At 53.7% G+C, this 25,339-nt stretch overlaps 4 protein-coding genes across 11 annotated transcripts; 2 read left to right on the forward strand and 2 right to left on the reverse strand.

The window, feature by feature from the left end:
* The first annotated feature begins 733 nt into the window (after nt 1–733).
* Nucleotides 734–3,360, forward strand: COPS6 (COP9 signalosome subunit 6). The gene is made up of 10 exons (XM_004442848.3): nt 734–813; nt 1,045–1,170; nt 1,388–1,519; nt 1,794–1,882; nt 1,986–2,048; nt 2,364–2,411; nt 2,492–2,606; nt 2,699–2,791; nt 2,890–2,990; nt 3,091–3,360. The coding sequence occupies exons 1-10, from the start codon at nt 750–752 to the stop codon at nt 3,229–3,231; spliced, it is 972 nt and encodes a 323-aa protein (XP_004442905.1). The 5' UTR covers nt 734–749; the 3' UTR covers nt 3,232–3,360.
* A 995-nt stretch (nt 3,361–4,355) lies between these two features.
* Nucleotides 4,356–12,165, reverse strand: MCM7 (minichromosome maintenance complex component 7). Of its 3 annotated transcripts, none has more exons than XM_087417617.1 (16): nt 12,003–12,165; nt 10,750–10,829; nt 10,236–10,400; nt 9,932–10,056; nt 9,677–9,857; nt 9,223–9,360; nt 8,745–8,894; nt 8,425–8,539; nt 8,196–8,327; nt 7,868–7,951; nt 7,169–7,562; nt 6,784–6,867; nt 6,332–6,382; nt 5,813–5,981; nt 4,920–5,029; nt 4,356–4,719 (listed from the first exon to the last, which is right to left on the reverse strand). In XM_087417617.1, the coding sequence occupies exons 1-16, from the start codon at nt 12,031–12,033 to the stop codon at nt 4,518–4,520; spliced, it is 2,211 nt and encodes a 736-aa protein (XP_087273743.1). In that variant the 5' UTR covers nt 12,034–12,165; the 3' UTR covers nt 4,356–4,517. The 3 variants fall into 3 exon arrangements, with proteins under 3 accessions (XP_087273743.1, XP_087273744.1, XP_004442906.2); XM_087417618.1 differs by lacking the exon at nt 12,003–12,165 and adding an exon at nt 11,103–11,265; XM_004442849.3 differs by lacking the exon at nt 6,332–6,382.
* AP4M1 (adaptor related protein complex 4 subunit mu 1) lies at nt 12,133–16,427 on the forward strand. Of its 3 annotated transcripts, none has more exons than XM_087417621.1 (15): nt 12,133–12,505; nt 12,607–12,695; nt 13,102–13,208; nt 13,288–13,384; nt 13,517–13,627; nt 13,717–13,797; nt 14,018–14,080; nt 14,180–14,246; nt 14,352–14,405; nt 14,546–14,652; nt 14,754–14,848; nt 15,132–15,176; nt 15,413–15,463; nt 15,615–15,726; nt 15,881–16,427. In XM_087417621.1, the coding sequence occupies exons 1-15, from the start codon at nt 12,448–12,450 to the stop codon at nt 16,133–16,135; spliced, it is 1,392 nt and encodes a 463-aa protein (XP_087273747.1). In that variant the 5' UTR covers nt 12,133–12,447; the 3' UTR covers nt 16,136–16,427. The 3 variants fall into 3 exon arrangements, with proteins under 3 accessions (XP_087273747.1, XP_004442910.1, XP_087273748.1); XM_004442853.3 differs by having other exon boundaries at nt 15,911–16,427; XM_087417622.1 differs by having other exon boundaries at nt 12,133–12,401; nt 12,587–12,695.
* On the reverse strand, nt 16,330–25,086 carry TAF6 (TATA-box binding protein associated factor 6). Of its 4 annotated transcripts, none has more exons than XM_004442850.3 (15): nt 25,034–25,086; nt 21,023–21,238; nt 20,834–20,920; nt 20,550–20,703; nt 20,276–20,332; nt 20,043–20,162; nt 19,674–19,819; nt 19,492–19,569; nt 19,267–19,368; nt 18,979–19,161; nt 18,637–18,711; nt 18,386–18,511; nt 17,690–17,863; nt 17,187–17,384; nt 16,330–16,862 (listed from the first exon to the last, which is right to left on the reverse strand). In XM_004442850.3, the coding sequence occupies exons 2-15, from the start codon at nt 21,176–21,178 to the stop codon at nt 16,482–16,484; spliced, it is 2,037 nt and encodes a 678-aa protein (XP_004442907.1). In that variant the 5' UTR covers nt 21,179–21,238; nt 25,034–25,086; the 3' UTR covers nt 16,330–16,481. The 4 variants fall into 4 exon arrangements, with proteins under 4 accessions (XP_004442907.1, XP_004442909.1, XP_087273745.1 ...); XM_004442852.3 differs by lacking the exon at nt 25,034–25,086 and adding an exon at nt 24,928–25,012; XM_087417619.1 differs by lacking the exon at nt 25,034–25,086 and adding an exon at nt 24,585–25,012.
* Nucleotides 25,087–25,339: the final 253 nt, after the last annotated feature.

Genomic DNA, 25,339 nt, shown 5'->3' on the forward strand with positions numbered 1-25,339 from the left:
TAGGTTTACCAGAGGGGAGTTTTGAAAGACTGATGGAGATAGAGAATAGAGACGGAGGTTGAGAGGGGTTAGAAAATGCCGGGGACGTTCCCAGTACTGAAGGTAACGCCAATGCTTAGAAGGAGGAAAGATAGGACATGCAGACGGAGCCACTCAAGACCAGGCTCCACCCCAAACTACTCATTCATTCATTCACTCAAAAATTATTCAGGTGCCCGAGTGTGAGGTACCGTATTGGTCACAGGGGATACAGCGATGAACACGACAGAAGGCCCTTGAGTGGGGCCTGTGAAAGGAACAGACGTGAAGGCCAGCGTGGCTGCACACGGGGACCAAGGGCAGGAAAGCAGAGGCCAGGGCCAGCTGCAGGCAGGGCTAGATCATGCAGGGTCTTGCAGGCCGTGGTTAGGAGCTTGGATTTTATTCTGGGGAATAACATGACATTGCGTTCACTCTGCAACAGCCTTAGAAACTAGGCAGTCTTATCCCAATTTTACCGACGAGAACGGTAAGATTGGGGCAGGGTGGGGTTAGTAATTTGTTTAAGGTCAGCCGCAGGCGAGAAGCGGTACCAGGGTCTACGAAAATCTGTTGGCTCTGGGGCTTCGCGGGCCTCGAGCTTACCCCACCCCGAGTCGCCAGACCAGCCAGCCGAGACCGGGCTGGAGGGGCCGCCGGGGCACTGAGCATGCGCCGCTGCCGTACGGAAGCCGGGAGGGGGGCGGGGCCAAGCGCTGGGCGCGGGGAAAATGGCGTCGGCGGCTGCGACAAACGGGACCGGAGGGAGCAGCGGGATGGAGGTGGATGCAGCAGGTAACGGGCGCGGGGGCGGCTTCTGGAAATGCCCTCTGGGGTGCGTCAAGGCCTTCCTTGCGTCAAGACCTGACTCCTCCGAGAAGTCAGGAGGGCAGGACGGCAACATCGCTCCCTGGGATAACTTGCGGGAGGGATGTATGGCTCCGGCTCTGCTGTCCCCTACTGTCATCTCTGGGGAAGAACGTGGGGCCCGGACTCTCACCCTCCCTCCTTTTCTTCCACCCTTAGTAGTCCCCAGCGTGATGGCCTCCGGAGTGACTGGGAGTGTCTCAGTCGCTCTTCATCCCCTCGTCATTCTCAACATCTCAGACCATTGGATTCGCATGCGCTCCCAGGAGGGGCGGCCTATGCAGGGTGAGTGTTGGGCATAATTCTCCAACTTCCTTTCCTTGGTCATCTCCCTCAAATAGTGGTCTCTTCCTCTTCCTTTCCTGAAGCTAGTTCCCCCTCTCCCAAATCACCGTTTCCCCAGTACTTGGTTCAAACCGACCTCAGACCCTCAGGCGATAATGGTTAGGAAAAAGTTTCAGGATTCCTTACTCTCACCTCTGTGTGTCGTTCTCTCCCCCAGTGATTGGGGCTCTGATCGGGAAGCAGGAGGGCCGAAATATCGAGGTGATGAACTCCTTTGAGCTGCTGTCCCACACCGTGGAGGAGAAGATTATCATTGACAAGGAATATTATTACACCAAGGAGGAGCAGTGTGAGAGGGGCATAGAAGTGGGGGAGAGGAGTGGGAGTCAAGAAAAAGCAGAGTGGGGCAGATGGAGAGGGTGGGGAAGAAGTAAACAGAAGAGGATGAGAACGGAGGAAAAGTCAAGAGAGAGTAGCTGAAAAGATCTCAGAAAAAGAAAACATTCTAAATTGAGCCAGGATTTGGGGGGGAGGGGAGAAACTGATGAAAATATACCAGGAGCTTTAAATAAAGGAAGTATGGTTTAAAGCAATACTATGTTCTCCGGCCCCTTCCTCTCCAGTTAAACAGGTGTTCAAGGAGCTGGAGTTTCTGGGTTGGTATACCACAGGGGGGCCGCCTGACCCCTCCGACATCCACGTCCATAAGCAGGTATACATGCTGCCACACGTGCATGCTAGGGGGGACAGAGAATAGAGGATGAGGGGAAGAAAGATGGGCATTGACACTCGTGTCCATCTTCCCTGTCTTCCAGGTGTGCGAGATAATCGAGAGCCCCCTCTTTCTTAAGTTGAACCCTATGACCAAGCACACAGATGTGAGTAATACTGACCCCATGCCCACTTGTCCTGCTCTTCTATCACTGTGCCTGTTATTTTACTGTATGCCATCTCTATTGAGTCGAGTCTCCATTCTGCCACTTAACCAGCTGTGTGACTTTGGGTTAGTCATTTAACCTCTACACTGCATTTTCCTCGTGTGTAAAATGGAGATAATCCCTACTTCACTGGTCCTTGGGAAGATTTACATGAGAAAATATAATGTGAAAGGGCCAGGCCCAATTTTTGGTTCATAATATAGGCTCAGGTGCATTTGATGTTAGTAAGAGCTGTTCTCCGTCTCTCCTTTACAGCTTCCCGTCAGCGTTTTTGAGTCTGTCATCGATATAATCAATGGAGAGGTAAAGCCCTGCCCTTGGACTCGCAGAAGGAAATTGCCCCTGGTGTTTCAGGCTTTTGACTCTCCCTGCGTGCCCTGTAGGCCACAATGCTGTTTGCTGAGCTGACCTACACTCTGGCGACAGAGGAAGCTGAACGCATTGGTGTAGATCACGTGGCCCGAATGACAGCAACAGGCAGTGGAGAGAACTCCACTGGTAATGGAGGCTGGAGGGGCTTCCTTGGAAGTGGGGGTGGAAGGTGTGGCCACATGCCTTCTCAACCTTGGCCTGTCCTCGTCCCCATGCAGTGGCTGAACACCTGATAGCACAGCACAGCGCCATCAAGATGCTGCACAGCCGCGTCAAGCTCATCTTGGAGTATGTCAAGGCCTCTGAAGCAGGTAGGACAGGTGTCTCCCTGGCACTTTTACCACTTTTCCTCTCCCTCCTGGGGAAATGACAGCATCCACATTAATGCAGCCTCTTTTTGTGCTTTTAGGGGAAGTCCCCTTTAACCATGAGATCCTGCGAGAGGCCTACGCTCTGTGTCACTGCCTCCCAGTGCTCAGCACAGACAAGTTCAAGACAGACTTTTATGATGTGAGTGTAAAACCCAGGATGGGGAAGTGGGGTTTATGCATAGCAGGACATGGGACTCAGCTATTCCCCGGGGCAACTGGTTCTGTCTTTTCCCTCTCAGCAATGCAATGACGTGGGGCTCATGGCCTACCTTGGCACCATCACCAAAACATGCAACACCATGAACCAGTTTGTGAACAAGTTCAACGTCCTCTACGATCGACAAGGCATCGGCAGGCGGATGCGGGGGCTCTTCTTCTGATGAGAGGGTACTTGAAGGAATGATGCAAAGGGGTCAGACAGCTGTCCCAGATGGGAGGCGTGCTCAATTCCCTTCACAGAAACCTGTCATTAATAAAAGGGGAGCAGCCCCTCAGCACCCCTTCCAGTGGCTCTGTCCTCTCTGTTAGGCACCACACAGGTTTCTCAAATTGGATCTTAGAGGCCCTTGGTTCCAGCCTCGCTCCGAGGCCCCAGTCCCTTCTTTATCGTCAGCTCTTCTCGACACCCTTCAGATTGGGAGCTTATTGCCATTTGAAGTGACCCCATGTCCAGTCAGGTAGACTATCTATTGAGCCAAAGCCTGCCTTCCACCTAAGAGAGCTCTGTTCTGCTCTTTAATGTCTCCTTGTGACATCAATTCACAAAGACCAACTCTGGAAATAAGTGACTCCTTTCCCAAGCTAAATTGTTTTTCACACACAAAAAGGGGAGTGGGAGGGAGAGGGATATTAAGCACATTTCTATCAGGGACATCTCAAAGCCTTGATCTTATGGGCACGGTGTATCGCCAAGCAGATGTTTCTCAATTACCACTAACATTAAGTGCCTACTACACTGATAGGTGCCTAACCCATAGGACACCTCAACCTTAGGAGGCAGCAGTACTGGTGTCTGTACTTTAGAGAGGTCAGGAGTTGGTCTCAACATGGGGAGTGTTATATATATATATAGTTACTTGTGCCACGTATCACATTTCCATGTGCCACCCTCCAGTTCCCCAATTTTCATCACCCCCTATACAAGGCTTTAGAGTGAGAGTTGGGGACTAGGGAGGTTTGAGTGATGAGATGTCTCAAGTCAAGAAGCAGAAATGCAGAGGCAGTGGCTCCGAGAGGCTCTGCGTCCCCAGAACCTGAGGGGCACACAGCAGTAAAGCTCAAATATTTGAGACTAAAGGGAGAGGGATTGGAGTGGAGATCACCCACATAATATCTATATAGTGGACCTTCTCCTTCCTCACTGCACCCCAGGGTCTGCATTGGTGCCTGGCAGGTAGAATAGGTACTTTACTCAGGAAATTTGTTGAGTGAATGGAGTAAGACAAGCATAAAGAAACAAGATATCAATCTAGAAAACTCACAATACCTTGTTGTAACAGAAGGCAGCAATCTATAAACACTTTATTAGCAAAAGGAATGAATGAGACAAGTGCAGCTCAGGAAAAACAAGCATAGCTCCTTTCCCCTCCAGGGCATTGGTAGACCTTTGAAGGAGGGGGTTAGCACGGTGTGCAGGGTAGACCCCAGTGTCTCAAGCAGGCTGGAGTCAGACAAAAGTGATCCGTGTCCGGGCAGTATTGACCTGCCAGACATTTAGCTCCTCATACTCGTCTAGAGCCGCCTGGAACTGGGCAGGTGTGAAGCCACGAGATATGCAGCGCTGCTCTGCCTCAGAAAACCGGACACTCCGGCCCTCTGAGACCAACTCACGGACAGTGGCAAATATCACATCTGCTGGTCTCTGGGTCCTGAAGGAAACAGGCATGGTGTGTAAGGTCAGGGTACAAAGAAGAACACCCAACGTCATCAGAGAACAACAGTGGTCAGTGTTAGAATTCTGAGGCCAATATCATATACATGTGGATACAGAAGCCACAAGGATAAGTGGTCTGTCTGCTCAAGGAAAGTCAAGGTGACTCCTGATTTCATCCCTCATTAAACCACTCACCTAGCTGTTTGCCCCTTGTCACCCAGAAGTGAGTCCTTTGACATCTCCATTAGCCTTATGGCTTCATTCACATCTTCCTTCTCCACTGTGTCCACCATTCGCAGGCGCGCCTAAGGGGAAGGTAGGGAGAGATGGGAACAGGAGGAGGGGAGTGGAACAAGGTCAGGGAACCCCCTTGCTCCAGCTTTAAGGCTGGGCAACACATGTGTTGCCTACTCACAAAACGAGTGGAGGTCCCTCCCGTCCCCCCAAACATCCGCCGTGTGGGGCCGGCACTGTCAGACCGAGACAAGTGCAATGCCCGGGGCAGCGTCCAGCAATTGCCCAAGTCTCCGCCTCTCAACACTGGCCAGTCCCGGTGTTCAGCTGTCCTGTGAGGGAGACCAGACTCTTCTCAACTCCACTGGGCTCCCCACCATGACAGATGGAGCTTGGGGAGCTCAGCCAAGAAGGCGATTGGCAGAGAGGCTGTGTCCTTGGGGCTCGGGAAGTGCTAGCTCAGCAGTAGGTCAGGTAATCACACTACCTGCACGAACAGCACTTTGGAGCCCCCAGGACTTAAGGTCCAAGACGTGAGGACAGAAATGAAGGTTTCTAGCACAGGATCTAGGTAGGGCACAGGGAGTGAAATTAACCCCATCCATCCCCTCGGTGAGGTCTGAGAAGCAGGGAGGCGGCCTTTCCCTCCATGGACGCTGTGCATGCCCTACTGGAGCAGCAAGTACCCACAGTGCGGTAGCACGGAGAGGACCACTATCTGCACTGTCAGCACTTTAGCCCCGGGAGGGCCTGAGTGGGAGGGAGGAGGCAACGAGAGAGGACAATATTAAGGCAGGCTGCCCAGTAAGAGTCAAAACAGACCACCCTCCAGCAGAACAGGGCCTGGCACTCACCAGAGCAGTGGACAGTCGTAGGATAGCCAGCAAAGTCCGGGCAGAAGTATAGGTGGCGTCCTTACTAGCCCACGCCTCTCGCCTCATCTCCACATACGCTGCTGTGATATAGTCAGCCAGAGACTCTGGCACCGTGGGCTGCTTCTCCCGGCACATGGCTATGTACCGTCTATGGGAGACAAGGTTTGTGGGAAAGCAGAAAAGGGAGATGGGGAGAGTGTGTGTCCCCCACCCCCAAATCCTAGTACATAGTTATATATCCTAGTGGTAGTAGTTCTAGTTATTCTATGTGAGCTGCCGCCACAGCATGGCAACTGACAGACAGCTGGTGTGGTTCTGTGACTGGGAAGCAAACTCGGGCAACTCTTGTGGGAGATGGGGAAGACTTTTAAGTAGGAAAAACAAATTAGTGGATGACTGTTTGGCTTGAATATTACTGATGGGTTTCTCCAAATGGCATATTTCAAATTATTTCCAACTTTCAGGAAAATAGCTTTTGCATGAATAAAACAAATCTACCTGTCATAAGAGATGGTCAAGTCCACTCCCCTGAACACATGACAGACATGGCTAAAGGGAGCAGAAATATATTTTGTTTAAGAGAACAGGTAAAAGGGAAGAAAAACTTGAGAGATTGCTGGGAGCCCTTGGACAGACCCTGTGGAGAAAACAGTGATATCAAGTATCCACGGAGCAGGACCCAGCTTTCCCTAAAATCTGAACCTGCCTCAACCCTGAGATAGGCAGGCGGTGGAGGTGGTGAGAAAGGCAGGTTCTGATGCCGTGTTCCTCTCATGTGGCCAGCCTGCGGGGGGACCTAGACTCACTGTTCTCAGACCCACAGCATAGTAGAAGGGGGACGGGTGGGAGTGAAACACACACACCCTAAAACTGAGAGCTTTTCAGGAGACGCATACATGGCCCAAGACATTGCCACACATAACGGCTACTGAAGTACCCAGCTCTCCTACCTCATAAGCTTCATGTCCAAAGGTTCAAACTGGGCAGGGGGCTGCCGGCTGTGCTGGTGCACGTAGGTGATGTGCTGGGCCAACCTGGGAAGAGTGGAGGCAAGTAGGAACACTCTTTTTGGTGTCACACACCCCATGCCCCAACTCTACATCTTCCTCCCTCAGCTTCACCATCCCCTCACAGTGTGGCAGGGACAGATTTTCCCAGGAAACGCTCAGCATGTCAGCCCTGACCCCCACTAAGAACTCTGGACCAGACCCTGCTACAAGAGAGGAAGGCTCTGGAATTTCCACAAGCAGACAATCTGAGGGGTTTTCTAATTTCTCCTCCCCTCCTACAGATCATTACTAAGTGATGTCTCCTTGAGTGTTGAACTTCATTCACCGTAGGTCATTGTCTCGGTCGGGCCGGTCCTGGATCAGCCAGAGGAGGTCAAATCGGGAGAGCAGCGCAGCAGGAAGCTGTATGTTCTGCTCCAGGCTGCGGCGAGGATTGTAGCGCCCGTAGGCAGGGTTGGCAGCAGCCAGGATGGAGCAGCGGGCGTTGAGTGTTGTGAGAATGCCCGCCTTGGCAATGGAGATGGTTTGCTGCTCCATGACCTCATGGATGGCTGTGCGATCAGCCTCAGCCATCTTGTCAAACTCATCAATGCAGCACACACCCTGGTCAGCCAGCACGAGGGCCCCACCCTCTAAGGTCAGTTCTCCACTCACAGAGTCTCTCAGCACAGCTGCTGTAAGGCCCACTCCAGAGGAGCCCCGGCCTGTTGTGTACTGGCCTGAATAGCAGGGTCAGGAAGAGAAAATAAGCAAACATGTTTAGGAAGAGGAGAAGGAACAAGGAAGGGAGCAAGCAGAGGGCAAAAGAGGCAACAAATGGGGACAGTGAAATGAGGCCTGCACTGAACTGCTCTACTCACCCCCCAGGCCTTCCTAAGACAGCTGAAGATCTGTGGGTTGTTGGCGCTGGCAACACATCCCTTCCCCAACCTTCCCCAACCCTCCCCAACCTCTAGGAAGAGAATCAACATGGTGGTCCTTTCCCTGTCTTCTACGTTCACCTCTCCCAGGTCCGATTACTCACTGCGGGGGGCCAGGCGATCGATGTAAGACAGGAGCTGTGACTTCGCCACACCAGGATCCCCCATCAAGCAGATGTTGATGTTGCCTGAGGAAGGGAAGGAAGCCCTAGGTGACTATTCTTTCAATGCAACTTGTCCAACAGCAGACAAAAATACCTTTGAGGTCTGCTCCCCGATCACACCCAGCACTATTTCTTCTAATCCCATCCTGTGCCCATGAAGCCAAGATGCCGACTTTTACTTTGTAACCTTTGGGACACCAGTCCTTGTCATCCTTTCTTCCGCCCAAATGCCTTCCCTCACCCAAGCCTCTCCCTCATTTCCCCTTACCCCTGATTTTCATGCCTCGAGGGGACTGGTCCACACCACCCACTAGCAAGAGCAGTAGCGCCTTCTTCACGTCTTCATGCCCATATATCTCTGGGGCAATGGAGGCTGCCAACTTTTCATAGAAATCCTCCTCTGTGGGAAAGTGAAGATTAGAAAGAATACTTTTTCTGGGGAGAAAAAAAGCCCCAGGAAGAAACTCACAAGCCCAGTCTTCCCCCTGGCCCCTCACCTGCAATTTGCCTCAGCTCCTCCCTGCTCAGCTCTCCAGCCCCCGACTCATCATCCTCACTCTTATTCATCTTCACGATCCGATGGGCTTCCAGGTAAGTTTCTGAGAGTAAACCCTTAAGCAAAAAAAATGCCAGAAGATGAATGAAGTTCCTTTAACTTGCCCATCCATGTGAGTCCCCAAGGAGTGCCTGAGAGAACGCTTTGTTCTATTTTGTTTGGTGGTTTTCTGCTGACACTTTTGTCTGTGGGGGTGGTGAGAGTGAGTGGGTGAAGAGGAAAGGGGAACATTTCCCCCTCACTGCAAACTCCCTTTCTTACCTGTACCACCTGTTGGAACCCAGTGCGCAGGATTGGCAAGAAGATACCAGTGACGCTGACGTGGTCCCCGGGCTGGGCGATCCTTGTGTTCTCTCCTTCTACCAGCACCGTAATACTACGAGGGATGTTTCCCACGGGCACTTGGTCACTCTACGGGGGAGGAGGGTACAAGAGGCCAGAAGAAAGGAACACGAGGCCTATGAGGAGCTGACCGTCCCTCCCTAGGCCTACCACTTCTACTTTTCGGCCTGCCCAGCCTCAGGCAAACCGACAGGAGGAGGAAAGCTAAGATGACCTTTACCTCTTCCTCACTCAACCAGAAAGTTCCAGTTAAACTTTCCTCCTGCTCTTGGCAACTTCTCTGCCTCAGCTCTTCCCTTTTGTTCCCCTCTCTTCTAGTCCACGAGTGACTGCAGGATTCGAGTAGCCTCCCAAGCTCCACCTTCCCTGGACCCTGCGCCACATACCCCAAACTCACATGTTCTTGCATCTTCATTTCCTGGAATTTGATGAATTTGGAGCCACGTGTCTGCAGATACAGCCGCCCTCCTGAGCGGTTGGTCTGACACTCCTGGCTTGGGCACATGATCAGAGGCATGAAAGTGGGAGACTGGATCTAAGATGTAAGAAAGGAAGTAACAGAGGAAATCAGAAGGAAACGAGGCCCTTAGAATCAGTCACTCAAATCATATTTCTTCTTCATGGCAAATACCATGGATTGTCAAGAACATCTTGAACTATTCTGCATCAACATCAACAGGCACCAAGAATAAAATGAACAGAAAAGACCACCACATACCAGAAAAAGAATAAAACGTGAACATACAGGCATACTTTACAACAGAGAAAATGACAAACACCAGCAGACAAAATTACTTCTTGTTCAAAATGAACAAATTTAAGCATGTGCCTGTTTCTTGCTCCATACATACCGGCTGGTAGGTCTCTGCCCCACACTGGTCACAAGTGTAAGTGGCCACCACCATTCTGGGTTTGACTTCAGAAACGCGAGTGACAATTCCACGCACAGTTACCAATTTCCCCACAGAGTCAGCTCGTACTTCCCGGATCACACGAGGCTTGTTACTGGTTGGGCCTTGAAAGTAAAGCTCACTAAGGGAGAAGATAGTCATCAGCAGGGTCCTGAAGGATAAATTCTCACACCCTTCCCCACTGAGACCACTTACAATCTGCGCATGAGTTCTGGAGGGTACTGGTTCTGGGGGCTTCGCGGTGCCCCAGGGTCCCGGCTCCGCTGCTCCATCATCAGCCGATGCTCAATGTAAACGTCCAGGACATCTTTATTTACCACCTAAAGGAAGAGGGAGGAAGATACGAAAAATGAGTGGCAGAACGGAAAAAAGACAGCATAAAAGGCACCAAGCAGAAATCACTGCCCCTCTTTCTGCCAGCTCAGAAACCATCAGTATCTGAGAAACTTTTTAACAGAAACCTAAGTTCCTTGCCCTGCATTATTCTGCAACCACTCACCTCCCTCTCCTTGTACTGAGGCAGCAGCTCCTGTACAGCATCAGCAAAGAGCCGTGCATAGCGCTTGGCATTCTCACAAATCGAGTCCACCAACTCAGGGTCATCCTCAGCTATATCATCTAAGTCTATGTACATTGCCACTTGTTCCCGATGAGCCAGGCGAACCTGCGGTGGGGAAGAGACAGCAACAGAGCTAAGATGACTGTGCTCACCAGTGTTCACAGGCAAGGACCCCATCATTGTGAGCTCAACACATAGGTTCCAGGTCTCCACAGGAGAGCAAGAGTGGTGTGAGACATAGCAAAACTCACTTCTCAGCCCCCAAAAGACAGCCTTCCAACTCCTGAAAACACCTTAGTTATCATGAACATAGCTTTCTATTCACTTACCAGTATCAGGTATGGTGCTAAATGTGTGTCCCTTACCGACAAATGTAACTGCTGAAATAAGCCAGGCCACCTCTTAGAACTCCTTAAGCAACCACCCCATTACCTCTACCTAGTCTTACACTTACCAACTGGTTCCCATACTTGAACTGCTTCTTGCCAAATTCCTCATCCTGGTAAAATTCTTGTAGGAACTTCTTCACTTTTTCTATAATGTAAACGTAAAATCACGACGATCAACCTTTCTTTCTTTCAGATAACCTTACCGTAAACCCCTCTGATAGAAATCTAAGAAACCCACCCCATTTAAAACAAGATCTGTGAACTAATTAATTATATGAACATTTAAATAAGCCTAAATAATTCTCCCCAAACTGGGCAGAACTCCTTTTTAACAAGTCTGTTTTTAACAGAGAAGAATCAGGGGCCCCTGGCAGGAGTATTACCCAACACCCGCCCCCAGGGGAATTCCAGTCTCTACCTTAGTTAGAAACCTTTGTAGCCTATCCCAAAGGCCTCTCACACCCAGCAACACACTCAGCAATCAAGGTTCTCAGCTTTTCTTCCACGCGTATGACTCCCCCTTTTCTTTCGGTCCCCTAAACCTCTGCTCTCTCTGGGATCGAGGCCACTAGGCCCGTCCTCCACCCGCTCTCCCGCCACTGCTTCCGCTCTTAGTAAACAAAGAAGCACATGGACCCCGATGCCGCCGCCTCACAGCCCGGGATTCCTCCGCCCACGGTGGGAGCCCGCCCGGCGATTGGCCAGCTCGTCCAGGGACACTCCGTACTCCCCCACTATCTCCCCTCTCGGCCTCCCGCTAAGCCCCCCAATTCCAGGCACGCCCCCACCCTCAGTAGCTCGCTCCGAGGCCGCCGCGCGGAAGGACACTGTTTACACACGACACTCCCTCCAGCCTCGTCGCGCAACTTCCGCCCGCCTTCACTTCCGCTTGGAGGTTGGCCTAAAATGGCCAATCCCGGCGCGCAGCGGCCCGAGACCGCCCACCCCCGGGGCTTCGGCGTGTCTCGGGAGGACGTGGGCACTCGCAGTGCCTAAGGGCGCGGAGGAAAGGGGCCCGGGGGTGCCTGAGCCTTAAGCAGGGTCCCCTGATGTCCTGGTCTCTCCTGGGCGCGACCCTCCCCTCTGGAGCCCCAGCCAGGCTGCCCGCACCCCCAGCCCGATCCGTCCTCCCTTCCCTGACACGGTTACAGCTCTTCTCCGCCCTCAGCACCCTGCGCGCCTCCCAGGCACCGTCTGCCTCAACCCACTACCTCCCGACCCTGGCTCTGGTCTCGCCCGCCGCCCCCGGCCCCCCAGGACCCCAGCTCACACCAACAGATCTTGGCCGGACGCCGCTGCCAGGCTTGCACACCCTTACCTTTCTCGAGCGCGTAGTCCTTAAGCGCCATTACTGCCGAGGGCCGTGCGGCAGCAGTTGGCGACCTCAAGGTTCTCACTCTCGGGATAACAGAGAACGTCCGCGCGGCTGACTGCGGCCGACCAACCGAAATTGGCGCGAAACGTCGCCCCTCACGTGACCGGCGCCACTGCGTGCGGGCCAATCGGAGAGGAGGCCCTCCACCCTCCCCGCTCGCCGCAGGCCCCCGCCTCGGCCAATCACCGGGCGAGCCTGGACTGAGTGACTGGGAAGCGGCGCGGGTGTCGAGAGGGAAAGACTAGGCGAGGCGGGGCGGGCGCCGGGTTTCCCGCGGTCGGAGGAGACTCGCTCTTAAAGGGCCAGCGCGCGCGTCCTTTTGTTCCGCGGCCGCCGGGCGGGGTAGGCCCAACTTTCGCTGTCTCCTTGTCTACTCTTCCGAACGCCTATGATTTCCCAGTTCTTCATTCTGTCCTCCAAAGGGGACCCGCTCATCTACAAGGACTGTATCCTTGACCCGCGGGGCGCGGGGGAGGGGCTGGGTGGGAATAGTGCCCCAGAGCAAGCCTGTGTCGCCCGCTCCTTAGCTGTCCTTCCACCCGGTCAGTTCGCGGGGACAGTGGTGGCCGGGATGTGGCTGAGCTCTTCTACCGGAAGCTGACGGGACTGCCCGGAGACGAGTCCCCGGTTGTCATGGTAACCACTCGTGGAGCGGGAGGGGGCGAGTACTGGGGGGTGCGCCTGGCGGGCCGGGGCGGGGGGCGCCTCCTCCCAGGATGTTTCCCTGAGAGCTTCCACCAGGGGGAGTACATTCTTCCAAATAATATTAACGCAAGTTTATTGAGCGGTAACAATATACCAGGCACAGGTGCTCACATGTCTCGATCCTCAGCAGTTCTGGGGTAGGTACCATCATTAACTCCCTTTACACATTAGGAAGGTGGGCTCTAGGGAGGTTTCATATCTCGCCTGAAGTCACACTGGTAGTCAGTAGGGGAATCAGGAAAGGAGCCCCAGGCTCATGGGCCCTTAAACAGGACGACTCTCAACTCTCTTTTCCTAATGCTCCGCCCCCCCCCCCCCCCCCCCGCCTCTGCCTCAGCACCACGATGACCGTCATTTTATTCACATCCGACACAGCGGCCTCTATTTGGTAGCCACGACTTCAGAAAACATTTCTCCCTTCAGCCTCCTAGAGCTGCTGTCCCGGTGAGGAGGGCAGGCCTGGGCACCTGGGCGTGGGGGGCTGAGAGGAGGGGCATATGCACACTCCATCCTGTGTCCTCAGCTTAGCCACTCTCCTGGGCGATTACTGTGGCTCCCTGGGTGAGGGGACCATCTCCCGCAACGTGGCTCTTGTCTATGAACTCCTGGATGAAGTGCTGGTAAGTTCCAAGGATTTCCCTCACTGTCCCCTGATCCCTGAAGATATATCCTGTGGTTGCGAGGCTAAGTCCATGCATTTTCACCCCCTCCCTCCACTGACTACTCAAAGACTGTCTTTCCCCCGTCCATAGGATTATGGCTATGTACAGACCACATCCACAGAGATGCTGAGGAACTTCATCCAGACAGAGGCCGTGGTCAGCAAGCCTTTCAGCCTCTTTGACCTCAGCAGCGTTGGCTTGGTCAGTTGAGGGAGAGAGGAGGACAAGGAGGGAGGAGGGTTGGCAGGGAGTATCAAACCTGAGGATTGATTGCTTTGGGTGCTTTACAGTTTGGGGCCGAGACCCAACAGAGCAAAGTGGCCCCCAGCAGCGCAGCCAGCCGCCCCGTCCTGTCCAGCCGCTCCGACCAGGTGAGGGAGGGACTGATGGGTTCAGACCCTCTGGCTTTTTTCTGGGACCCCAGGTCTAAGATCCTGGCATCTCTTTTCACCTCTCCAGAGCTGGATAAATCCCTTACCCCCGTGTCCCCACCCCAGGGCCCTGGCCTCCACTATCCTGTCCTTTCTGCCTGCCCACTTTAGAACACAGGCCCTTCAGCCTCCAACCACCCAAATCCCCTCTCTTCCTCAGAGCCAAAAGAATGAAGTGTTTTTGGATGTGGTGGAGAGATTGTCCGTACTGATAGCATCTAACGTAAGTTTAGGCCCCCAGCCCTGGAGCTGAGGACAGATGGTATTTGGAAACTGTGTTAGGGAGGTCACCTCTGGGCACTAATCTCCCTGCCACTCTCAGGGCTCGCTGCTGAAGGTGGATGTGCAGGGAGAGATCCGACTCAAGAGCTTTCTTCCCAGCGGCTCTGGTGAGAAGTCTGCAGGCTGGCCCCAGGCTGGGGTTTGGGACAGGCTCCTTGGTGGTGTGCATGGCAGCATTTGGTAGCCTTTTCTGATGTCCTTTCCTCTGACAGAGATGTGCATCGGCTTGACAGAAGAATTTTGTGTGGGGAAGTCAGAACTGAGAGGTGAGGAGAGAGGGGTCTTTCTCTGTTAGGTGTATAGGTCACTGCCAAAAGTTTCATGGAGCGAAGTTAGAGACAGACTCCCCCCTCCCTGCTCTTCTCTCCCCAGAGATGGGTTAGGAGAGCTCTTTCTCTCTTTCCAGGTTATGGGCCAGGAATTCGGGTAGATGAGGTCTCATTTCACAGCTCGGTGCATCTGGATGAGTTTGAGTCTCATCGAATCCTCCGCTTGCAGCCACCTCAGGGCGAGGTTAGGATCGGGGTGGCCTAAGATATTCCATCTGCTGGGGGGAAGGGAGGCAGTTCAAGTGTGAGGAGACCAAACTGACCTCCATTCCTCTCTGGCCTCAGCTGACTGTGATGCGGTACCAACTCTCAGATGACCTCCCCTCCCCGCTCCCCTTCCGGCTCTTTCCCTCTGTGCAGTGGGACCGAGGCTCAGGCAGGTAAGACCATTTCCCCTGTTCCAGAAATTCTCTGGAATCCAAGCTGATACCTATATGTTCTCAAGACTTATGGTGGAGTGGTGGTGGTCGAGGTAATATGGTACAAGTTGGAAAAAGGCATCCTCCCCCGAAGTGCACTCAGCCCCATGAACGCTTGTGGCTAGTGGAGCCCTTCTCTCCTTCTTGGGGCACTGACACAGCCACGCGTGGGGGCCCTGGGTAGGGGATGGTGAGATGCCAGGAGGGTATGGCCTGAGTAACGGTATTGTACCCTCTCACCCAGGCTCCAGGTTTATCTGAAGTTACGATGTGACCTGCCCCCAAAGAGGTACAAGTGGGGGTGGTCAAGCCGAATTCAGCTGTGGGGTAGGAGACCAGGCCCAGTAACCTGTTGCTTCCCACCTTCAGATACAGCCACCAGCCTCGGAATCCAGTTTAGTTAGAGGCTGTAGAGTTTGGGAAGGGGATGGGGTGGCACTTGTGTGGAACTCCAATTGTGACATTAATGAAGAGTGGGGACAAATCACTACCTTCCTGGGGCTGACTCTGTTCCTTTCTTTGCAGCCAGGCTCTTAACGTCAGGCTGCATCTTCCCCTGCCACGAGGGGTGGTCAGGTTAGTCCTGTGCACTGTGGGGGCTCGGGTGGTTTTACCAGCTTCCCTGGACAATGGCATGGGACTGGGGAGGAGTGAGCTAGGGGTGGGACTGGCCTGCTCCTGATGAAGGCAGAGGCTGAGCACAGCACCTTTCCTCTCCAAACTCCAGCCTATCTCAGGAGCTGAGCAGCCCAGAGCAGAAGGCAGAGCTGGGTGAGGGAGCCCTTCACTGGGACCTGCCTCGGGTGCAAGGAGGCTCTCAGCTCTCAGGCCTTTTCCAGGTATCAGCTGCTGATCCTCTCAGGCCCTCTCCTCCCACCTCCATTTTCAGCCCCCTGACCCATCCCTCCTCACGCAGACGCTGCATTGTCCCCGCCAGCGTGAGCAGCTTCCTGGCCACTTGGCTTCCCTTGCTTTTTCTCTCTGTGCTTTCAGCACCCCTCCCCCTGCCTCTGCCCCTCACAGATGGATGTCCCAGGCCTCCCTGGCCCTCCCGGCCAAGGGCCCTCCACCTCGGCCCCTCCTCTGGGGCTGGGCCCCGCAAGCCTCTCCTTTGAACTTCCCCGGCACACATGCTCCGGCCTCCAGGTTCGCTTCCTCAGGCTGGTGTTCAGACCCTGCGGAAATGCCAATCCCCACAAGTGGGTGCGACACCTAAGCCACAGCGATGCCTATGTCATTCGGATCTGAGGCTCCCCACACGAGGACGCAGACAGCAAAGGCAGTGGTCTGTGGATTGGCAGGACAAGACTGTCTCTTCCAGCCTTCTGGCCCATGGCTATGCATCTGGCTGGAAGAGTCCTGAGTCCTAGAGACCAGGTGGGCTTGACTGGTTGGACCCTCCTGTGGTATCTAACCTAGGAAGGACTGAGGTGGATCAGAACTTACAAATCAAACTTTTATTTTGGGGAACTGGCTGTACAATATCTAAAAAGAAAGTAATGTGGGGGAAGCAGAATACTGCTTCCTTCCACCCATCGTATGTGTGTGTGTGTGAATCGGGGGAGAGGAGAAGGTCGGCAGATGTGTGACAGCATCAAGGTGCAGGCTGAGGGGAGCCAGATCCGGGGGGCTGGGAGCCATTAGCCTTTGGAGTTCCTGGAGCTGGAGGGGGGCTATCCCCAGCTTCCTGTTTCCCCCCACAGAGAGCGCTGCTCCCAAGTGGGGAGGGGGCTGAGGATGGAGGAGGGGCTGGAGAAGAATGGGAGGTGGGGCCTCCTTTGCCCTCCCCTGTCGGGGGAAGAGAGACCACGATGTACTTCTGGACACTGCCTGGACCAGAGGGAGCAGTGCTGGGGGGCGCGGTGGTGGCGGTGGAGACCAGCTTGACAATGGGCTGCACGCTGGGGACCGTGGTGGTGACAGGAGAGGTGGTGGTGGAGCCTGAGACAGGGGCTGAGGTGCTGAGGGATAGGACCTGGGGGAAGAAAGAAAAGGCAGTGCGGTTGCCTCGCGCCCTCCCCACTCCCCAGGCCTGGGGGAATACTACACTTGTGCAGACCAAATAATTTGTTCCCACCCTCTGAGCCTGTAGGCTGCTGCCACCTGGAGAGCCTTGCTCAGGATGAGCAGCTACGGCCTTGCAGGCCCCTGGGAAGTGCCCCTTCCAGCTCCTGTCCTTGGGCCAAGAGGTGACTGGGTTCTACTCAGCCGCCTAGGGTGCTCTGAGGTAGCCCGGGCCCCTCAGAGCAGCATTGTGACACACTCCCCCTCATCCCTGGTCCCACACGGCTCCACATACCTGTTGGGTGGATGAGGCGCTGGAGGATGATGACATTACAATAAACTTGGTGGGAGGAGGGGAAGGCTGGGGGGGGGCAGCAGCTCGCGCAGACACCAGTGTCTGGACAGGCAGTGCAATGGAGCCGGGGACCTTCAGCAAGCCAGGGGTCCGAGGACCAGGCTGAGGGGCCTGCGAGAGGGTCAGCGTGGGACGGGGCTGCAGGAAGAAGAGGCAAGAAGAAAATGTCAACAGCTAAGAAAAGGGCTCCTCTGGCTCCTCCTCAGTGGGTCTGCCTGGGGTTGGGGCATCATTCACTAAGAGGGCCTAGACTCCCCCAAGACTGCTGAATCAGATGGTCCTGCACTTTCCAAGTGAGCGCGCGTGCCTGAGTGTATGTGTGTGTGTGTGAGTCCCCGCCCTGATGGGAACCCAGCTCTGTCCCAGCCCCGAAGTTTTCTTCATTTCACCTTACCCCTCCTCTCCACTTGGTCACCCTTCCTCCTCCCCACATGGTCACTGACCTGAGTGATGGTCAGAGTGGTCCTGTTGACCTGCTGAGCCTGCAGGGCAGCCTGGGCCCGGGCCTTGACCACATGGGAGCAGAGGAGGGGTCCTAGGGACCCGAATTCTGCCCGATAGGCATCCTGATTGTCAGGCGGTGGGCGCAGCTTTGCCAGAACGGGGGCACAGTGTTTCTGCAGAGAGAAGGCAAAGAAAAGCCTGGTCGAGGGAGGGCTGGGACTCTCAGAAGCAGGAAGGTGGCGAAAAAGATGACCCGTTATTTCAGTTATGTTCCTCTTGGAGGCCAAACTATGCTGGGACAGCAGTGTGTGTAAGGAATGCTGTGGTTTTTCTTTCTAAGAAAACACAGGTTCCCACTGGTGTGAGTGGAGAACTTGCTGAATACACTGGTGACAGCTAAGGGCTGGTTGGTCCGGAGGGCGTGTGCCTTGCACAGAGTAATGCAGAAACACCTCGGGCAGTGCAGGCTAGAAGTCACAGGCTGAGAGTTAAGACCTCTTACTTCTTACTAACCCCTTGGTGCCTCAGTCTTTCCATCTGCAAAACAGTATTGGACCCTGAGGTGTGCTCTGAACGTATGAGACAAAGATGGGATAAGTGAATAAAGGACACCATGTGCTGGCTGAACATTGTACCTGTGTGTGTGGGGAGTGGGAGGAAGTGGGGGGAGGGCAGGAGCAGGGGTCTTTGGTCACCAGGAGGAGGCTCTGCACATGGTCAGCTCCGATGCGGTCGATGTTGCTCAGCACGGGGCCATCCAGGACACCGCGGATCCGTTCCCCCTCCTGCTGCAGCCGTGGCAGAATCAGAGTCTTAATCACCTGTTGGAAAGGAAGGGGAGAAGCCAGGACCCTGGGGTCACCACAGGGTCTCCCAGGTGGGGGCTGTTGCCCGCTATGACCTCATGATGCCTCCTCTCCCTCAGTGCTTCCCCCCGGTGCCTCACATCATGTCCCAGCTCTGCCAGGCCTGCAATGGAGCCGTAACGCGTTGTCCACGGAGTCTTTTCGTCCACCCAGCTCTGTAAGGGGACAAAAAATAGACCCAGATAACGAGGCCTGAAAGGCTAATTGGTAAGGCCCCAAGTCTCTGACAAACACACTTTCCTTGTAGATCATTAAGACATTACAAATCATCAAGTTCCAGTCCCCCTGCCCTCGGCCCCTTGTTTTCAGTGTCATTTCCCCCAGCCAAACTGACCCCGCTGGTTTGGGTGAAGCTCTCACTGTTCTGGTGACAGCCTTGGAGAGTGACGAAACGGCTTACACTCCTCGTTCTCTTGGCTCACCTTGGTGAAGGTCTTGGTGATCCGGGACTGGATGTTGTTAGTGGTTGTGCTGAAATGCTTGCAGATCTGGGCCACCAGGCGGGCGGCAAAGTCCCGGAGCGCCCAGTGATTGTCCACATCTGGCCGCAGACACAGCTGCCTGCTGACGATGCAGGTCATCACAGCCGGGATCAACTCGTGCACCTAAGGAGAAGTGGCGAGTCAGCTAATTCTGACAAATGGCTTCCCATTGGTGGCAGCAAGGTCCCCAAACCACGGAATGAGAGGTGGGTGGGCATGCCCACTCACGTATTTTTCCAGATACAGCGTAGGGTTATCCATCAGCGCCTTCACCATGCGCATCAGATAGATGAGCAGGGCCAGGTTGTTCTGCACCACATTCACACGGACCTGTGGGAGGGAGAAGTGATGGGGCAGTGAGAGCCCTCAGATGAGCTCCCTCTGCTGCCTCCTCACACTGCCCCCACCCCCTGGAACCTCATCCCAGGTCCGGGCCTTCCCGAATCCTCTCACCCCCTCCGAGATGAAGGTGCTGAACCGTGGCAGCATCTGATAGAGCCCTGGGTCTGTTGCAATGCTCTGCAGAGCTTCCTGTGGGAGGAGGGCACCGAGTGAAGTGGGGGCAGATTCCGTGGGGAGGAATTAGTGGGGCCTCCAAGGAGTCTCGGAGTAAAGGCAGGACGGGGGGCCCTCACCGCTCTCTTGGCCTCACATGACCCCACACAGGCTTCGGTGATCTCCTTGTAGTACAGCTGCTGCTCCACAGACAACTCGTGGATACTTCGAGGCTTTAGTCGAAAAGGGGCCCCTTCCAGCAGGGGTGGTGCCTTCTTCTCTTTCCCTGATGGGTTTGGAAAAGAAAGCTCCAGAAGAGGCGTCAGTACCAGACAAACCTTGACCTCCACTCCCCCACCCACGGAGCCCCGGCTTCCCTTAAGTTTCTTGATCCTTCCTGGGGCCCTCTGGCCTGAGGTCTCGTGCCTTGCCCTGACCTCCCCCACTTTGCAAATGACCATCTGGCTTTGGGGCAAGAGCCAGGAGAGGCCTGACCTAGCAGGACTGACCTTTGCCGTCGGCTGGAGTGGCCCCCTGACCTTTGCCTTTCAAGGGTCCGTCTTCCTCCTGGCCTGGCTTTGTTGACTTGAGCGGTTCTGTGGCCTCTGCCTTCTGCTGCTCTTTGGGAGCTGGTGGGAAAGCGTCACAGCAGGAGTGACGAGAGCAGCAGATGTAAAGGGAGAAGGGAGAGTGCGATAGAGAGGGCTGGGCTCCGGGTGCAGAGCCCGGTAACCCCGGTTACCTGGGGGTGGATTCTCCGGGATAGCTGGCTGGCAGCCTTCAATGCTCAACCAATGAGCTGCAAGGAAGGAAGGTGTCAAGTTGAAGCGCTGGACACGGACACTAGGGAGCCACTCCACACTAAGGGATGTGCGTTTTCATGCCTGTTCCCACTTCCTGCAACTCATTCACCAGGGATCTCACACTGAGTTTCTTCACTTGTGAGCTTCCTCAGACCCATATGCATCGCTCCTCCTTTCCCTCCTCCCCACCACCCTGCTCTCCCCTCCCCCAACCTTTGAGGCAGACGTCCAGGGGCACCCGGGGCAGAGGGGTATTGATGATGTCGCTCAGATCAACCTCCTTCTCCTCGTAGAAGTAAAGCTCCCGGCCCCCACCAGAGGCGAAACGGAAAGGAATGAACTCCTGAGCGTGGAAGCCGTAGAGTGGCTATACCAGAAAAGAGAGACACTGGGATGAGAAGTGAGCCTGTGGAGGCGTGGCTGAAGGCAGATGCAGTGTCTGGGAGGATAGCGTCTCACCACCCTGTGCCCCCCTCAGTCCTGTGCCTCCCAATCACCTCGACGTTCTTGAGCTTCAGCGCGTAGTCAATGTCACTGGTGGTGAGCTTCTGTCGCTTCCCCATGTGCATGAACTTCAAGGCGTCCTGGGGGTGGAAGAACAGACGTCAGCCGGAGACCCTGAGGGAGAAGCCGGCCTGGGCAGCACCCTCCATACAACGCAGGGCTGGGCAGAGGGGCCAGGTTACCTGTGCAATCTCCTTGATGCGGTAGCTGACCTCATCTGTCAGCAGCTGGCAGGTCTCCTCCTGAATCTGAGCGATGCCCATTGACTCAGCCACCACCTTCATCGACTCCGAGGGTAGCACAGTGTTGCTGAGCTTTAGCTTCTTCTCCTCAGCCATTCTGGAGCCCCTCCTCCCCTCTCCCCAAGGATGATGCCCCAGGGCGGAGAGATGGAGCCGCTGGCAGGGGGAGGGGTGCGCAGAAGAGATAAAACGTGAGACACAAAGAAGAGGGGCTGTCAAGTCAGGAGAGGCCACAACAAAAGGAGGACAATGAGATGCGAGGGGGGCAGGGACTCAGGGGTGGCTTCTGTTCATCCCCACGTGAGTCAGCACTGGGTGCAACAGAAGGAAGTAGCAATCCGATCCAATTCAACACAATTTATTGAGCTTTGATTCTACTGAGCTCAATATTCTATTGAGCTCTGATTCTATCCTAGAATCTCTAGATTCTATCCTAGGCACTGGACAAGTGCGGTACAGCAGAATGATCTCGGCCTTTAATTTAAATCCTAGCCTAGCTCTACTTAGCTGTGTTACCTGGGCACGTTACTTAAATTCTCCCAGCTTTGGGTTTCTTCTCTGTAAAATGTGGAAAATGTCTTTTTTCCTAAGGTTGTTAATGTGCAATATCTTCATCTCTCTTGCCCCTTCTTGCATCATTAATCATGCTTGACAAAAATACAATATTGGTGAAATAGAACTCTCTCACTTGCTCTGAGCCTACAGACCTGTACAATTGAACGTTATGAGAAAACACACAACCATCCCAACCAATTCCCATTTTAAATTCATGGCCGTAAACTTCAAATGGGCCCTTAATGCTGCCAGACAATCACATTGCCCCTCAGTGCACTCAGTCCCCCCTCTGTCTTATTTGACACCTCTTCTCCTCCCTCACTTCGGCCATCAGAAGAGACCTCCAGAGACTCCCACCATCACATCTACCCAGTGCGCAGCACCGGGGCCCACATACTCTGCCTTCACACCTGCTACTGTGGAGAAACTGCTCACGCCCCTCATGAGCTCAAGCACTGCTCCAGCATTTCTCCCATCTCCCTGCAGCGTCGATTTCTCAACCTACCAGATCATCCCCATCAGCCTACAAAGTGCGGTGATTTTTCCCATCTAAAACAACAAAACAGTGGTCTATCCATACAATGGGATATTATTCAGCCTTAAAAAGGAGCAAGATTCTGACCCGTGCTACAACATGGATGAACCTTGAAGACATTATGCTGAGTAAAATAAGCCAGTCACAAAAAAGACAAATATTGTATGATTCCACTTATATGATGTTCTTAGAGTAGGCAAATTCATAGAGTCAGAAAGTAGAAGGGTAGTTGCCAGGGGCTAGGAGGAGGGGAGAAAAGGGTGTTATTGTTTGACAGGTACAGAGTTTCAGTTTCGCACCATAAAGAGTTCTGGAGATGGATGGTGGTAATGGTTACACAATATGAATATTCTTAAACACTACTGAACTGCACACTTCAAAATAGTTAAGATGGTAAGTTTTATGTTATGTGTATTTCACCACAATTAAAAATTTTTTAAAAAATCTTTTCTTCATTCCACTTTCTCTACAAGCTATACTCTGTTTTTCGGCTCCCCCTTGCAACAAAACCCCTGGAAAGAGTTGTCTTTTTTTTGTGTGTGTGAGGAAGATCAGCCCTGAGCTAACATCCATGCTAATCCTTCTTTTTTTGCTGAGGAAGACTGGCTCTGAGCTAACATCTATTGCCAATCCTCCGACTTCCCCCACCCCCAAAGCCCCAGTAGATAGTTGTATGTCATAGTTGCACATCCTTCTAGTTGCCGTATGTGGGACGCGGCCTCAGCATGGCCAGAGAAGCAGTGCGTTGGTGCGCACCCAGGATCCAAACGCCGGCCGCCAGTAGCAGAGCGTGCGCACTTAACCGCTAAGCCACAGGGCCGGCCCTGGAAAGAGTTGTCTTAACTCTCTGTTTCTAACTCCTGTCTTCTCCTTCTCTCTTGAACCTACTCCAATCAGGCTTTTGACCCCACTTGGTCCCTGAAACGGCTCAAGGTCACCGATGACTCTACATTGCCAAATCCAAGTTCCACTCTCCTTCCCCATCTCACTTGACGTCCCAGCAGCGTATAGCCTAGTTGACTACTGCCTTCTGAAAACACTTTCTTTACTGCATTGCCACACCACCTTCTCTTTGTTTTCCCCCTACCTCACTGGCCTCTCGGTTTCCTTTACTGGTTTATCTTCTCATCTGCTTAATGTTGGAGTGTCCTGGGCTCAGTCCTCGGTCTTCTTCTGCAGCTACACTTATTCTCTTGGTGACCTCAACCACTCTCACAGCTTTCAGTATAGCTCATAGGCTGATGATGGCCAAATTTATATCCCCAGCCCGGAGCCTTCTTAACTCTAGACTCGTATGTCAAACTGTCTACATAAAATCTCTTCTGAAACTGAACTCCTGATCTCCCCACCTGCTCCAGCCTCAGCTTTCTTCATCCTCAGAGCGACACCATCCATCCAGGCGCTCATTCTTTATGTGAGTCCTCAAATCAAACCCACAGGTAATCCAACCTGAATGTCTCACTCTCACTGCGAGGCCAGGTCACCACCATCTATCATCTGGGTAACTTCTGACAAGGTCTTCCTGCTCCACCACCGCCCCCTACATCTCTTCCCAACACAGCAGCCAGAGTGATTCTGTCAAAATATCAATCAGATTAGGTCATTTCTCTGCTCAAAACCCTGTAATGGCTCCTCATTTGTCATACAGTAAAATCCAAAATCCTTATTACGGTCTACAAGCTCCTTCGTGATTTGCCCTCTCTCCGTTACATCTCTGACCCCCTTTCCTTTCTTATCCCACCTTGATCCAGCCCCACTGTCCTCCTCGCTGTCCAAACCTGACAAGCATGCTCTTGCTTTATGACTTTTGCTGTTCCTTCTGCCTGGAATGCTCTTCCCCCTATGTCAGCTTGGCTGCCCATTCCCACCATCCTATTTAATACCACACCTCATCCTCACTCTGCCCTTTTATTCCCCATAGCATTTAAGATCTGCTAATATATATCGTATCATTTCTTATTGTTTATCACCACCACACCTCCCCTTCCCGCACCGTGTGGACAGAGATCTCTGTTATATTCACTAATGTATTCCAAGACCCCAGACTGGTGCCTGAGACACTGTAGATACTCAATAAATATTTGTTGAGTAAACGAATGAATTGTAAGGCTTAGAGATGGAGGTACTCAATAAATACTTCGTACCACTATTATCAAAATGAACAAGATATAGGCCAAGCTTGGAATCTACTTTGCGGCCAAAAGGAAAGTGGTTTGCCTGAAGCTGGCATTAAGAAGACTACTGTCAGAGTGTTTAGGACTGACTGCGGGTGTAGGTGGGGGACGGCTGGGGCGTGCTGGAGGGCTGGGAAGATGGAAGCGAAAGAGAATCTGGTTTTCTCAAACCATCCCAGGTCTCCTCCCCCAGGTTTATAAGTCTTATCTGCAGGGAACACATTTATTCAACACATACTCTGTGCCTGGAGCCAGGTATACAAGAAGCGGTCGTGTCGCAGTTCCCTGGCGAACTCCTACTAATCCTTCAATACCTCGCGTTACCCTCCGCCAGTAAACGCTCATAAAACACGCTACGACCTCAGGAGTCCCTCAGGTCAGTGGAGTGGGCAGCAAGGCTTCTCAGAGGAGGGGTAACTTGAGCTAGATCTGTGTAGAATCTCCCCAGCAGAGATGCGGGTCGTTGGTCCCCAGGCAATGGGCACAGCGCGAAAGGAAGCGCAGAGCCCGGCTCATCCCCCCCGACATCCCTCCAATGCAAACACACACGGAGTCCCCACGCGCACGGACACACAACCAACCGTCCTCCTCCGGGTCCCCACACGGGCCCTTCAAAGGGTCTAGCCCCGGGTACCACTCAGACCCGCCCCCGCCAGCCGAGCGTTCAGGGCAGGAAAAGTCTCTCACCGCCGCCAAAGCGCCGCTCACCCGGCGCTCGGCGCCATGTTGGCCCCGCCCCCTCCCGGGAGCAGGTCCTTGCAGAGACGGAGAGCAAGACACTGCCCCTTCCCCGAGCCGGAATAAGTCCCCTAGGCTCACGGCATGAAATGATATAAAAAACACTGTTTCTGTGTCTACATGTAAGGAGCACACTCTCCTGTTGCAATTACTTCAGTTTATTCCTTCACCACCCAGCGGCCAGGACCTTCCGGAGCCGCCACCACATCGAGGCGGGGAAGCCCGGAGCGTAGTGAGGCCCCACCCCCTTTCGGG

The sequence above is a fragment of the Ceratotherium simum genome, chromosome 26 (assembly GCF_057802395.1).
Source record: "Ceratotherium simum simum isolate JZ-2026a chromosome 26, ASM5780239v1, whole genome shotgun sequence".
NCBI lineage: Eukaryota > Metazoa > Chordata > Mammalia > Perissodactyla > Rhinocerotidae > Ceratotherium > Ceratotherium simum.

Coding starts and splice junctions, on each gene's coding strand:
- MCM7 (XM_087417617.1), bottom strand. CDS start 12,033: ATGGCGCTTAAGGACTACGCGCTCGAGAAAG. Junction 10,057..10,235: donor CTCAGTACAAGGAGAGGGAG/GTGAGTGGTTGC, acceptor CTCTTCCTTTAG/GTGGTAAATAAAGATGTCCT. Junction 7,563..7,867: donor CGATCGCCTGGCCCCCCGCA/GTGAGTAATCGG, acceptor CCTGCTATTCAG/GCCAGTACACAACAGGCCGG.
- TAF6 (XM_004442850.3), bottom strand. CDS start 21,178: ATGGCTGAGGAGAAGAAGCTAAAGCTCAGCAACACTGTGCTACCCTCG. Junction 19,820..20,042: donor CACTCCAGCCGACGGCAAAG/GTCAGTCCTGCT, acceptor CAAACCCATCAG/GGAAAGAGAAGAAGGCACCA. Junction 18,512..18,636: donor TGGCAGAGCTGGGACATGAT/GTGAGGCACCGG, acceptor CCTTTCCAACAG/GTGATTAAGACTCTGATTCT.
- AP4M1 (XM_087417621.1), top strand. CDS start 12,448: ATGATTTCCCAGTTCTTCATTCTGTCCTCCAAAGGGGACCCGCTCATC. Junction 13,628..13,716: donor ACCTCAGCAGCGTTGGCTTG/GTCAGTTGAGGG, acceptor GGTGCTTTACAG/TTTGGGGCCGAGACCCAACA. Junction 14,081..14,179: donor CCGTACTGATAGCATCTAAC/GTAAGTTTAGGC, acceptor TGCCACTCTCAG/GGCTCGCTGCTGAAGGTGGA.
- COPS6 (XM_004442848.3), top strand. CDS start 750: ATGGCGTCGGCGGCTGCGACAAACGGGACCGGAGGGAGCAGCGGGATG. Junction 2,049..2,363: donor CTATGACCAAGCACACAGAT/GTGAGTAATACT, acceptor TCTCCTTTACAG/CTTCCCGTCAGCGTTTTTGA. Junction 2,412..2,491: donor TCGATATAATCAATGGAGAG/GTAAAGCCCTGC, acceptor CGTGCCCTGTAG/GCCACAATGCTGTTTGCTGA.